The sequence below is a fragment of the Panthera tigris genome, chromosome D2, assembly GCF_018350195.1.
Source record: "Panthera tigris isolate Pti1 chromosome D2, P.tigris_Pti1_mat1.1, whole genome shotgun sequence".
NCBI lineage: Eukaryota > Metazoa > Chordata > Mammalia > Carnivora > Felidae > Panthera > Panthera tigris.
In genome coordinates, this window is record NC_056670.1 from 43,254,023 (window position 1) to 43,268,408 (window position 14,386).

The following is a 14,386-nucleotide window of genomic DNA, read 5'->3' on the forward strand; positions in this document are numbered from 1 at the left end:
ATACCATGGAGAGGGGTTAAAATATAATAATTAAAATTATTAGCATAGAAAATTTTTGCCTATTTGGAGTTTCCAGGTATGAAGGGTCAGCATAATAAGAACCCAACATGATTTCATTTATTAAAAGCAACTAATGGGGTGAAATAAAATAATGTTTTCGGTATAAGGAATATTACATTACGAACAGAAATGCTCTCTTTTATTGTGTCTCTTTATCTATTATTTATTTATTTTCCTTAAGGAAAGGTCACTTAAAAATTCTTGGAACTTTCATCTATCTCGTGTTGCCAAAGCTAAGAGCACAAAACAAGGCTTTTGTTGAGACACAGGTGCTAATTCATGAGCACATGTCTATGGGAGTGAAACGTGAGCTCCCCAAGAAAGGGAACTGAAAATGAAGGCAGATGCCCGTGAGTAACCCCTTCGTCTCAGAAGCATAAGGTCATGCAAAGCATAAGGTCATCCACCAGACCTTGCCCCTCTCTATGATTATTAAATGAGAACCAAAATAGCAGAGGAACCAAATACCCCTTCTGTACCATCATGGCCATCAGGCCCAGTGATCTTGTCTTCCTTGGTGTGTCTTTGGTCTTCTTTCAGTGCTGGAGAAGACAAAATTAAATATGGAATTAGTTCTACCTTGGCAAGATTTGGGAAGATTTAGAATTTAGGAACTGGGCAGTTCCTTAAGGAAACATAGCCTTTGGGAGAGCTGTCCAGATCCATCTGTCTATTCAGATAATCTGGGAGTGTCTGCTGGGTCTCTGCCTCTCTGCCCCTCAGCCTTTGGAATTTGCACCCGTTTGGTGCATTTGGAGATGCCTCTCATTGGTGCAGGGGCACAAGAACAAGGACTAGACACTATCCTTTCAGTTCCTGGAAGTTGAGATCTTGAGAATGAAAACCAAACTCCTTGGGTTGGCCCTATTTGGTATAAGGCTGACAGAAGAGCCGCTTCTCCCTGGAAGGCCTAGAAGTCAGAGGGGAACCTTGTGATACAAAAAGTTGTGGTGGGGAGTATATGAATCTGGGGGGTCCAGGGCCCATGCTGATGATTCCGGGCAGATTAATATTTATTGGAGAATGGTACCTACAGACACATCCTCTGAGGGTTGGCTATTGAAAAGCCATGCCATGGTCCCTCAAACAATGACAGTGCCTTAGCCCTTAGGCCTAAGCACAGAGAAACAACTTATCTGAGGTCAGAGGAAGTGTAGGGATGAGAGAGGGAAACAAAGTCAACTGACAGTTAAGAAGTCGTTCACTCCACAAGGCCATGGGAGCACTTCTCCATGCAGTATGGATAAATTCTCTCCCATGAGTTTTCTAATAACTCACATTTTACAGGAAATTGTTAGGTTAACCGAAAATTAGAATTGTTTCTCAGCCTGTCCCTCACGTTGCCCCCTGGTTGATATGGAGGGACTCTGGACATATACCGGGTAAGGAGGGTGTGCCTCCACCCCCAGGCATGTCTGAGACCCACTTGGTCAGAGAAGTCTCTCTCACCACTGCCCATGCCAATAGGACAGAACTCAGCTCATGACCACAGCATTCCCTGGGAACAAGCAGATAGCATTTCTTCACCGAAGAGAAGAAGAGGGTAGGGAGCAAAGTCAAGTTTTATTATTAAACAACTTTAATCCAAATGCTGATTATTATTTGCAGTGTCTGAAGGCACAAAATATACCTAAAATGTATGGAATAGTCTAAACAGAGTTATAAATCCAAAGAGCAAAGCATGAAAAAAAGATACATTCTGAGCTGACACAGAAATCTGAGTTGGGATTTTTTTTTTTTTGAGAACTTACTTGAATATCAATCATTTCCCCTCATGCCAAGGGTAGGAAATTTAAAAAATAACATAAACATGGTGAAGAATAAATAACACCATGAGGTGTTAAGGATTTTTTTTTAATAAGCAGGATGCCTTTTCCTCAAAGGTATACACTCTCTCTCTCTCTCTCTCTCTCTCTCTCACACACACACACACACACACACATGCACACACCCACACCCACCCACCCACCCACACACACACACACCTGCCATCTCTCTCCCCTTACACCCACTCTAAGCAAAGCTGTCCAAGAAGACATCCATGGCGTACCCCAGAAGACAGATCATCTCAGGAAAAAACAGACTTGGGAGTGAGATAAGGCAGTGAGACCAGAATTTGATTAAAAAAATAGATATATATGAAAAACTGGCCATCCAGGGCAGGGCCCCCCAAAGTGCTGATGGAAAGAAAATGAAGCCTGCTCTTCCTCAGGGTAACTGTCGCCCACCTAGGCTTCACTATGCGCATGCACCCAGCTCCTGGTTCTCCACGCTCTGATTGGAGAAATGTCAATGGATTGTCTGGGGAGCGCTAACATCAGGCCATTCTCAGCATCCAGAGATAAATAACATAATTATAAACACTCTCCTCTCCAGGGTGCTTTTAGCTGACTATGTGATGCCGCCGTTCCTTTCTGCTCAATCATGTCAGTCAGGACTTCAGGAAAGAAATCAATCCGGGGCTAGTTATCACCCTCATAAATACACCTCTGGAGCAACTCTACAAGGCTATAGGAGATGCAGTCAATAGTCTTTGTATTGTTCCATGACCACAGATGGGCTCTCAGCTCCCTGATGACTGCCCAGCCAGGGATGGGGAGGGGAGCCCAGCCCTCTTGGTGCCCAATGTGGGCTGTGTGCACCATGCTGGCAGGTTAGGAGAGCAGAATCACCTTTGTCGTCAGCTCAGATTACTCAAACTGCTCTGCTCCTACTGGTTCTTTGTCTGGTTATAAGGTTTAATTGTCCCAAGAAAGACAAGGGAGGGAGGCGTGGCTATCTAGCTGTCTTAGCCTTAAGGAACAGAGCTACCAGTAGGTTCCTTAGCTTGGGGATAATCCTGGGAATCTCAGTGAGAGGGGCCCCTGCCTATTGGCTGGATCACCGCTTGAAGGCTTCTTGTCTGGAGAAGGGGGCAAAGCAGGGAGTAAGGCCTCACACTGTGTTCTGGCCCCATTTGGCAGACTGCCTGCAGGGTTTCGGACCTGGAGACATCCTTTTAATTCTGGAGTTAGTTCCCTGGGTGATGAAGAGTTACTTGTGTTTACATCACACCAAGTTCTGCTGCTCCTTCTCTAGGAGCCAAGGCTCCTTCCTATCTGAACAAACTATTCCCAGCACTGCCCACCGCCTAGAGTACTGGTCTGCTCACCTAGGGCACCTCCCTCCACTCCTCCACCATAACCCTTTGACCCGAAACCACAGGTCACAAATCCCAGGGGTTATTCTCCCTCTGCCTGGTCTCACCACCTCACCTGGTCCACACACTACAGCTAGCATTTCTCTATCCCCATGGACAAGGACAAGCCCACCACTGCCAAGCCTCCCAAGGCAATGATGGAGCCTACCTGCCTTCTCCCACATTCTATCACTTGTTGATTCTTCTAATTAGGAAAAGAAAGCAAAAAAACACAAGGCCAATAGTATGACCCTAGAGCATGTCAGCATCAAAGCCCTCAGAGATGGTCGCCTCATTGTGGGTGCTTCTCTTGGGCCCACTGCACACTGTGTCATGCAGTGGGTGAACAAGAGGACTCCCCAGGTTCTGGAAGTCTCCTAAGTCCCAGGCTGACAGGAACAGCTGATCACCGTATAGCCCTGTGGCCTGGGGTCAGACCAATGCTGGCTCACTGTTTATCTACCCGAGAGGATTAAAGAGGAACCAAGGGCCAGGAGCAGAGGAATTTGGCAGGAAACCATGGGACATGGCAACAAGCAGCATTTGGGGCTCCTCTAAAGGGACTGGCTGCTTATCTTCCCCTCTCCCCCGGCAGGAAGGGGCTTCTTATCTGATCACCCCTCCTGCCTTCAGAAAGGCCCAGGAACAGGGGGCTTCTTTGGCACTTCAGAATGATCACAAGTAATTTGCCTTTTTATTCATATAGAACAAAATTTACAAAGTCATTCATACAGTTTTTGTGGTTTTTTTTTACTGACTTCGAAAATTGGGAATATTCAAAATACACTTTTACCCCACTCCATTCTGTCATTATTTACACATATGTACAAGAAAAATGAAAGAGTCTTTGTGTGTGTGTGTGTGTGTGTGCACGTGTGTGTGGTTTGTGTTGTTGTTTTCTTGTATTAAAAAGCTCTGCTGGTCGGGTGGGTGGATGGGCGGGCGGGAGGGCAGGCGGCGCGGTCAGATGGAGGTGCCATGGGAGGTGTCCAAGGCCTCTGGAAGGACGCCTCCCGGCACAGGCTGGAAGGACATGGGGATGGGGGTCTTCACCGGGCTCTGGCGGAATAGCCCCCCATTGGGCGACCTGTGTTTGCACTGCATGGAGGGCATGGTGGCCGAGCTGCTGAGGGGCAGCGGCAGATTGCTGCTAGGCCCTGACGAGAGTGTCCGGCTGGGGCCGTGGCTGCTTTGCTCTGGCAGAAAAGTGCTGACCGAGAGCTGTGTGTTCTGGTACTCTCGCGTCGGCTCCAAGGCTTGGCTGGGAGCCAGGCCCCCCATCTCCAGGGCCGAAAGCTCAATGGACGCTGGGGAAATCTGCTTGTGAGCAATGTCTTCATCCATTAGACTGTTCATGCGCCGGTGAACCTGCTCCAAATTCACTTCTTTGTCCTGGAGGGAAAGCACAGGAAGGTCAGGCCAAGCCCTCACATGAGCCAAGGCTGGCTTTCTACAAACTCTGGGAGGCCTGGAGACCCTAGGCATGTTAAGCCTGGTAGACACTAGGTGAGCACTGCCTCCCCCCCATTCCTCCCATACCCCCTCACCTACATCTGGGTGAACTTCAGTTATCTGGGAACTGGTGGCCTAGGACACTGCCCCAAGGTAGCAAAGACCCAGAAAGCAGGCCTTGGCAACATGTACCTTCTCTCCTCACTTGGCCTAGAACCACGGTCACACTCAGAGGCAACCCCTGCGAGAAGATGCCTTGAAGAACTGGCAGAGACAGAAGGAGGAGAAGGGAGTTCCCGTGGGAATAAAAGGAACTGGTCCTTGAGCCCCCAGGGTGTCCTGTGTATTTACCACGGAGTTCATAATGCTCAAAGGGCCTGATGTGATCATCCCCATCAGACACAAAAGGAGGCTTGGGTTCAGGAAGGTCAGTGACCTCCCTGGAATCACCACCCTTGTGAATGGCAGAGGCAGCAAGGGAAGGCTGAAGCAGGAAGTGGGCGCCTGGCTCACCCTAAAACCCTTGTTCTCTCCATCTCCAGAGATGCCAGCAAGCAGGCATGTCCTTGTCTCCAAGGCCCATGGAGCTGGTTCCTGGATGAGGAAGATGGTGGAGATGGTGAAGAATGGGTCTTTGCAGGGCTTAGATGACTTTCCCAGTATCAAGAATGTAGAGACAGCCAAGAGGGTGACCCTGACACTCGGCTCTTTCTCCATAATGTAAATGGTGGCAAGGAAATGGTTTTGTTTATTTGTGTGCTTAAGAAAGAGAATAAAATTCACTTCAAATAACTTGAAGTTTTGTCTACAATATCAAAATAAATCAAGGAGGCCAAACTGCTTGAAAGCTCCTAAAAGACAAAGATGAGGTACTCTATTTGCTCAGTTCCCCCCAGTGAGGTGGGGCATAAGACCAGGTGTCCACAAAGGAGCCATGCCAGCTCCCCAATGAGGTTCAAAGTTCCACTCCTATTTTTAGGCAGCATGAGTGCCAATGCGACAGGCAAGGTCATGCCTACCACCCATACTTCCCTGATGTCAAACTCCTAGAGAAATACCATGTCAAAGCTCTGCTCTGAGATAGAACACCACAGGCTGTCTAATGGTGACATCCGTACAATAGAGAGAGGAGCCTGTCCCGGGCCCATCTTATAGGGCAGTTAGAAATACCACAGATGTAAAGGCCCTCAACGGGCTTTCAAAAGATAAAAGAAGGAACCACACAAATCTAGGGGGCCATTCCAGTGGCTGTTCTGAGCTCCTAGAAGGCTGGTGGGAGAGGATCTTTCCCAGGAAGAGGCCACCCTGAGTAGCTGGTGTGAATGCCCCTCTCCCATGGGTTGCTAACCCCCATGAAGTCTCAACCCAGCCTTCCTCAGGCAAGGAAGTTGCCTCTGCAGTTTACTCCTTCTTCTCAGTGGCCCCTGGTGTGGAGAAGGCAGGGCCACTGCTCTCTCCACACCTCTGCTGAGCTCAAGACTGGTAGTCAGACATTGGCTTCTGCCTTTTCCAGAACCTTTCACAGAAAAAGAAAACTGACAACCCCCACAAGAAAATAAGAAACTCATCCCAGGCCAAGAGGAGACCTGAGAATAAGAAAGCCAACTGATTTGAGGATGGAAGGTACTATGGGGCATGGCTCCATATCATAGATGGAACAACATCAGAATTCACTGGCATAGCTCCATGGGCAGAGCCGACATTCCAGGGATCTGAAGCCCCACACAGCTGAGCTCAGCTCACTGATGCCGGGAAACCAGCTCCAAGTTGAGGACACCACTAGGTGGCAAGTGTCCTGGGTAAAATCGGGGAAAGTGGCTGGAGACTACCAGGCCTTGACTTAACCTGACTAAATGTAATGCATGCAATGTCTTTCACTGACTCTTTTAAGGCTGTAAAAAACTACAAGACACCAAATTCAAGTTCTCTTAATTACCTTACAACATGCTGATCCAGCTCTGTACAACTTTGCCTTTTTCTTTCTGTTTTATCTGCTTTGTTGTTAGTCTTGCATATGAAACCATTTTAAATAGTTTTTTAAACTGCTATAGTAGTCTCTGGCTGTTTTAAGACCACCAAGCATCAATTATCCCTTCCTAAGACCATGGTCTGTTTGCTTTGAGGGAATTACTTCTCACTGGATAACAGTTTGGAAGGTGCCCTGCCCGCCTGTAGCTAAGACGAAGGACCACTATGCAAACAAGGACAATAGGAATGAACTGAATCCTGAACAAAGAGATAAAGAGACAGAAAAGAGTTGACTGTCCATCCAATAATGCAATAGTACTTCAACAAACTTTCTGCTCCATGACTGTCCTCCTAGATCTTGCCCCCCCCCCCCCAGGTTCTCTGGACAAGTCTGACTCCTGCCCACCACCCATCCTGCTTCTCCAGCCTTCTCATGGTTGCTGTGTGCCCCTGATAAACTCTGGGACAGATAAATCTGTCATCTCCACTGGCCAAACTCAGTGCCACAGCTGTGTTGGTAAATATCTGCATCTATAGGCTATTTTCATTTCAAAATATGGGAAGGGCAGAAGACAAGTATCAGAGATCCTGGTAGCTGGATTAGTTGAGAGAGAATTTCAGAAACTTTTAGGGTCTCATAATAGAACCTCCCTTTCTCTTTGCAGACAGCAAAGCTTGGAGAAGGCTTGATAGCCAGCTGTCCCTGCTGGCAAAGTCTTCAGTTTCCACTGAAGAAAAACCGATGACCAATGGACCTGGATCGTTGGAAGAATGGGGTAGTTGCATGATCTCACCATTTCCTCCTTTAGATTTTCTTTCCAGGGTTCTAATAATCCTTTTGGGGACACAATGAAGTCACATTTAAAAGTGGACTAATTTGGAGGGGAAGGCAAGTATCTTGGTCCCAGTCCTGTTCACTCTGGCAGTTAAAAGAAAGGGTATGACCCTTTTTCTCAGAAAGTGTTCAGGAGATGCTCCCCATTTTGCAGGGGTCTAGAGATAGAGAAAGGAGAACTTCCTGTCCAAGAAGACCACAGGAAAGCAGAGAGTTGAGAGTGGGGACAAAGTGAAAGGAGCCCTCTCTATCGAATGCCAGGGCCACAAAACAGAAGGAGAGCTTTGGGGGAAGACCAACAACCCAAAATACTCTGAAGAAAAATGTGAACAAAGGAGGTCTCTGAGATGAAATCCTTCACCCGAGAAGTATAAGGCAGAAGAGGTTCAGGGGATGGAATTATAAAAGTGGTTGAGACTAGGCACCAATCTAGCATAATAATCACAGCTGTGAGGACTTGATCTGGTACTACCAAAGCATCTAGAATAAAAACTAGCCCAGAGCGTAGGTATGGCTACAGCCCAATTACCTGAGAATCAGTACTTTTGGAGGAAAGAGCTTGAATATAGTTTCCTAAATCCATATATGTTTCTTCTTGCCTCAAGTTAAGGACAAACGAAGCAGTTCCAAGGACTGTAAAGCTGTGCAGTGAGTGTCAGCTTCCAATTGAGGTTAGTCATTAGCCTATAACCTTTCCATGTCAGGACACAGAGAAAACATCCACACTAACTGAACAGACTTTCCTGGGAGACCTTCCCACCCCAAATGGCAGTGAAGTAATTAATCCTCTCTGCACCAGTGGGACCTCATTCTATTCAAATTCTGTTACCGCTGGTAGCTAGCTCCAACACAAAACAAATCCCAGAAGAACAAGGTGGCATCGTGACCTGCCCATATTTGATTGTTTAACTGGACAGAAAATGAGAAAAACTTACGAAAATGCCTCCCCACCCCCCAACACAGGTAGTCTGTTTGAGCCTCCAATCTATTTCTAAGCTGCCTGCTTCTACCGCCGTCTAGAGGTCAGATCTGAAGTGCAGAAAACTGGAGAAAACCACCTTGTACGGTAAAGCCTGGAAGCATCGTCTTGGATCACCTGGGGCCACAGATTTAGCACACACTAAGTCATTTCCAGTAGTCCCCGGCCAAGGAACGAGGAGGCAGAAATAATCCACCTGCTCAAGGAAAGAGGCAGGAGTGATTTGAATAATTATCTATATTTTAGACAAAATGGGACATTCTATTATGTTATGCAAATTCAAATAATGGACTTTTTTATGTGAACTACATCAGTTTACATCCTCATTATCTCAAGTTTTTGGTGTTCAACCGTACGGAAACTTGCTGCTGTCTTCATTAATTTACTGTAGGTAACTGACCTAGTCAAACATCCCTGAATATGACATAAAATCCACGGACTGCATTTATCCACGAATCCGGCTGAATTCCAGCTCTGTGTTTCTCACCTCATATTAAACATGATGACAGATGCACCAAAAGAGGTTACTGGGGACCCTCTCCCAGGCATTGTCTTGCAGAGAGATAAAGTTCTGTAATTAAGCCGCTGTTCACCAACGTGGAAATAATTCAGCGTACTGGAAAATGGTAATTAACTAAACTATCATCTATGTAACAGCCAGTTACACATGGGACTCGTTAGAACAGGCTTTGTTTGGTGTCCAATGGCTTTTACTTTAAGTTGAGCAGGAACAAAATGGGACAGGGGACTTCACACCTGACTGGGATGGTTGTAGAGGTGTTCTCCCATTACCACTGACACCAACCGGGTTGTAAATGAGACCCAATGGCCGGGGGAAATGCCATCAATACGAACTTCTTAAGTGTTGCTCTAAAGACTTGTCCAGCCCTAAAGGACTGGTCTGGAGGTCTGAAAGTAGTGGCTAGGTAAGAGCAAAGAAATTGAGCAGTTAATGAAGTGGTCTCAAGAGATGATGGACAGTTTTCAGAGCATCACTGGGAAAGAGTTCTGATGGATTCTGTCACAGATTCCACAGGGGAGGGCAAAAAGAAGAGAGAGCTGATGGACATCTCCCATCATACGTGGTAGCAGTAGGTGTACCTGGGGTGAACTGAGGCTAAGAGATTTGCTCAAGGTCACACTACTTCATGCTAAGTGGAGCATCAGGATCAGAGTCCATATCTACCTACCTCCAAAACCTGGGCTCTTTCCAACTATGCCAAGCTGTGTGTTCCCAATTTCCCCTTGGGAGGATTGTGTAGACCAGTGGTTTTCATCCTTGGCAGGATGTCAGAAGCACATGTGGAGCTCTTAGAAACTACAGTCGTTCAGATCTACCTAACAGGACCCTTTGGGGAATGGAGCCCAAGCATCTGTATTTCTAAAAACCTCCAGGATTAATCACCTCTGATGTGCAGCCAGAACTGAAAGTCATTGATCCAGCTGAAATGATTACACAACAATTTAACATTAATAACGTTTTCTTTATAGGAGCCCAGACTGGTTCATTCATTCGATAAACACTTTTGAGCTCCTACTACCAGATGAGCTAATGTTCTTGGTAAAGCATCCATCTTGGTCCCTGGCATGTAGAAGGTGCTCAATACTTCGGCTATATTCATCACCTCTTAACGAGAGGCTCCACTGTTCCAGACACTGGGCAAAGTGATGGCAATGCGGAGGTGGAGAAGTGCCAACAGACTCCAAGCAGTGAGAGGCAAGTAAACCATTAGCAGCAATTTGGAATCAGCCAGCATGAGTGCATACACCCAGGGAAGCAGCCCATAGAGGTGAGCAGGGGAGATTTTACGGAGGGGAGTGATGTCTGAGCTGCTTTTGAGATACACATTGGTGTAAGATAAGCATTCACTCTCTTCTTGCTAATAGCTCCTGGGATAAGGGCTTAAATGCACACTTGCTATCCTTACCCTCATGCTAAGAGGTCTGACATCAGGAGTGTAGCCACTGGGCCAGACTCAGTTTGTGGCTGAAGAGACAAACTGGGGTGCAGAGGATGTCAATGCCTCGCTAGGAGCCGGCATCCTGGCTCAAGGAAAAAAGCCCAAGCTACACTTTTAATTCCCCAAATCCTCTGGCAAATGTCAGGCAGGAACCCCTGCTCCTGCACACACCCCATGGAAGGCCCAGTGGCAGACACAGCAATCATATCCCAGTTCTGTCCCTGCCCATTCTGCTGTTCATTTCTCTAGGGCCAAAGATGTCTTCCTCCAATGCTCTTGAAGGCAATCAGGAGAGTTAAGAAGACAACATGTAATCTTTCTGGCACAGAGAAGGTGCCCTAAGATGTGAATTGTCCTCCCCACACCCCTTACTGCCCATCACAAGGTCCTTGGGAGGGAATAGGGCCTTGGCCACCATTCGCCAAGCATGTCCCATGGGCAGGTGCCGCTTATGGCACTTTCCATGCCTTCCCTCATTGAACCTCAGAGCAACCCCGTGAGGCTGGCATAAAGGAAGAGGGGAAAGGTACAGGAGAGAAAAATCTCTACATGGAGTTGGAAGAAGCATCAGAGGAGTGAAGGCAGAGAAGGGTGCAGAGCCAAAGGGGGTGTCCCCTGACACAAATCCTCCACGGAGAGCAGGCGTGTGCTTCCCAGCCACACAGACAGCAGCTGGCCCGCCGGCTGCTACTCTGCCGCTGCTGCCCGGCCACCCTGGCCTCTGTCAGCTCCTGTCTGCGACGGAAGCAGGGACGGGGTGGGGAGGGCAGGCAAGGCAGGAAGCACAAACATTCCAAGCTCCCAGCCCAGTGACGGATGATTCATCCCTCACTCTTCATGTCATCTCCCATTTGTGCGGTTCTCATCTTTATTTCATGAATATTTTATTCTTAGAGCAATGGCTCCATTTCCCCCATAAATCTAGAGGGTGGCTCTTTACTGCAACCACAGAGTCTGCTGCACTCACCTGCACTGGGTAACTACATAATAGTCTGATTCCTTAGAAAAAATACGAGCTCAAATCCACATGAATATTAAGGGGTTGAACGCACATTACTACTCTTCCTCAAGTAGGTGTCTAAAGTCTGAAGACATCTCAGCACAAGCCATTAAACACAACTAGAACTACACCCAAAGACAGGTTTCTGGCTCTTAAGAAATACAGCCAGTGCCCCAAAATGAAGCATTCTAAGGTAAAGCAGACACTCTCACCTAATTGAGAATGCTGCTCCATAAAACACAGCCAACCAGTAACACAAAGTGGTTCTGGATTAAATACCGTTAATATTTGTGGAAGGTTTGAAAGATATGCTTCTAATATCCTGTTGTTTCAACCCCCTCCTGGTTCTTATTCCCTCCGTGATGAGGGCTCAACCACTTGGCCTGACATCCAAGTCCCTTAGAGCAAGTCCCTGCTCCCTGATCCAGTGTCCTCCACTCACATCCCCTTGCTGATGGCGACACTCCAGCCCCCACAGCTCCAGGAGGTGTGATGACTGTTTACCTCCGTGTTGTTCACCCTACCCGAAAGGCAACTTCCAATCTCACCTCCAGCTCTAGGATCTGTACCAACCCTTCAACACTTCACTAACTGGGAGGAGCTCTTCACTAACTGATACCCCTGCCCTCCCTATGACCCCAGGCTGGGCTGGGTGCCCCTCAGTACATCCATGGTACCCTCTGCTCACTTGAGAATAGCCTTGATCAATGGAGGCTGCTTTGGTCAACCTCTCTACCACATCTGCTCCTGCAGAGGTAAGCCCCCTGGGGACATGGACTGTTCCCCCACAGGCATATATTTATGAAAGGAAGAAGAGAGACGGAGAAATTTCATTTGAAAATCAGAAACTCATAAAAACAGAAAAAAGATGGGGAATATTTCCCTCTTCTATCATGCAACCCTTAGCAACACCAGAAGGGGCTGGAGGAAAGGCAGCTACCATGCTTTTGCAACCTGTCTTTTCACTGGTCCTCATTCCTGTCTGGAAGCAAGTTGGGGGCAGGTGCAGAAACTTCCATATTTTCTAGGCAGGACCAATGTATTTCATTCTCTCTTATGCCTCAGATCCTGGGCTTATGCAGAAGCCAGAGGAGAAGACAGAATGCTTTGCTGACAAGAAGAGAGCTGTTCCTCACAGCTGGGTCATTTCTTGGTCTCCTGGTCTTTTTTCTGTATTTCTCTCTTTCACGTCTGCCTTCTATATCTCCAAAAATCAATCCCCTCACCACTCCTTCTCTCTCTCTCCCCTCTTCCTTCTCTCTCTCTCTCTCTCTCTCTCTCTCTCTCTCTCTCTTCCACACACACACACACACACACACACACACACACAGAGTAATCATTCACTTTGGCTGCCCAGGCTAGGCTTGTCACTAAACACTAAACTAGGGGATGTGAAGGGACATGATGACCAGAAGCAGATGAGAATGCCCTGTCCAAAGGAAGAATGGCCTCTCTCTGCACCTAGTTCATATGGGACATTCTGGAGGGCAGAACCTGTTTCTCCTGGGCACCCACTCTGCCCATGCCATCCCAGGTCAGCACTTCCATGACAGGGAGATGCTCACCCACCCAGAGAGCCTCTCCTGCTCCCCTGACCCAAGGGCATGTGCACTGAGAAGTCAGGCTGTGGCTGATTGGGTCTGGAAAAAAACAAACCCAAACCAAACAATATGGAGAGTGAATGCAATGGGATCTTGTCTTCCCTTGTCCCACTGGGGATGGCTCCAGGACCACCCTACCCTGGGTACATGCTGAGGCTTCTGTACATATAGACTTGAGGCTGGTAAGGGGACATATATGCAGACTTTCCTAAAAACTACTCATCGGAATAATTCACAGTCCCTCTCAATGACTTCTTCACAAAAAAATTTCCAGGAGCAAAAGAAGTTCAAGCAGAACCATTAACTGTTCCTTTCAGTGGCTTTCCCTTAAGTCTCCTCCTTCCTTCTCACCCGTGGCCCAGGGGTGACCAGAGAAGCACTGAGGCCATGGGAGACCCAGGCCTTTTCCACTTTGCACTTCCTTGCAGGAAAGCACACAGAAGGCAGATGAGGAAGATGGATGTCCCCAGAACATTTCCAACATGCTGAATCAAATGGCAAGATCCTTCCAGCAAAAACTAAGTGTGATGACAGAGAGCTTGCTGCCTGGTATGAATGGAAAGTCTGTCCTCACCCCCACCTTGCCAGGCGCTCCATTACAGACTGATATGGGGTATGGCCAACCAGTCTCTCCACGCTGCAGAGATGGTGGCCATGGCGACACTGCCTTTCTGGATTTGGCGCTGGTTACTTTGCTGCATCTTGTTTGAAATTTACACCTGTTTGTAGCAACATAATCTGTTGATTAGAATTCAGAAGAAGCTGAGGTATAGGCAGCACAGAGGGGCAGCCCTGCAATCCAGTGGCTCGGCTTATGTCTCCCTGCCTGTGTGTAGGTTTCCGCTGGCACAGATCATCCCCAAATGGCACTCCTTGCCACCCTCCCTTAGGGAAACTGGCTCCAGGGTCCCTTGGTGGAGGCTTCATATAAAAAAATGGACTCAAAGAAGAACAAAACCCCAACGGAAGGAAGTGTTGTGGAAAGAATCAGCTTGTGGTTGGCACACATAAGGAGGGATTTTGTGCCAGAACTTGAAGTCTGGACAGAGCCACAAAGTTCCCTGTGCTGGGTGTTCCTGGAGGAACATGGGCAAGGCCGGGCCCTATACGGAGGGGGAAGGGAAGGGGAGAAGGGGCGATGGGAGGGGAAGCAGGGGCCAGGCCCTACTTGCATGCTGGAAGAGCAGAGCCCTGTGGCCCTTGATGTGAAGGCAAAGAGAACCAAGAAGGAATGAGATCTCCTCTCTTACCCTACAGTTGGTCTCTCCAGGTCAGGGTGGAGGCACATGGGCGGGGCAGGGTGGGGAAGGGCTCTCTGGCGCTGCTCATGCTGTACCCGCTCTATAGATAAA

The 14,386-nt window shown here is 47.9% G+C and overlaps 1 protein-coding gene across 1 annotated transcript in view; it reads right to left on the reverse strand.

Moving 5' to 3' along the window:
* Window positions 1-4,201: 4,201 nt before the first annotated feature.
* The window catches only part of GRID1 (glutamate ionotropic receptor delta type subunit 1), a 534,516-nt gene continuing 524,331 nt past the window's right edge, over window positions 4,202-14,386 (reverse strand). The window contains exon 14 of the mRNA XM_042960192.1: window positions 4,202-4,630. Within this exon, the coding sequence (XP_042816126.1) occupies window positions 4,202-4,630 (429 nt within the window). The remainder of the gene's footprint in view (window positions 4,631-14,386) is intronic.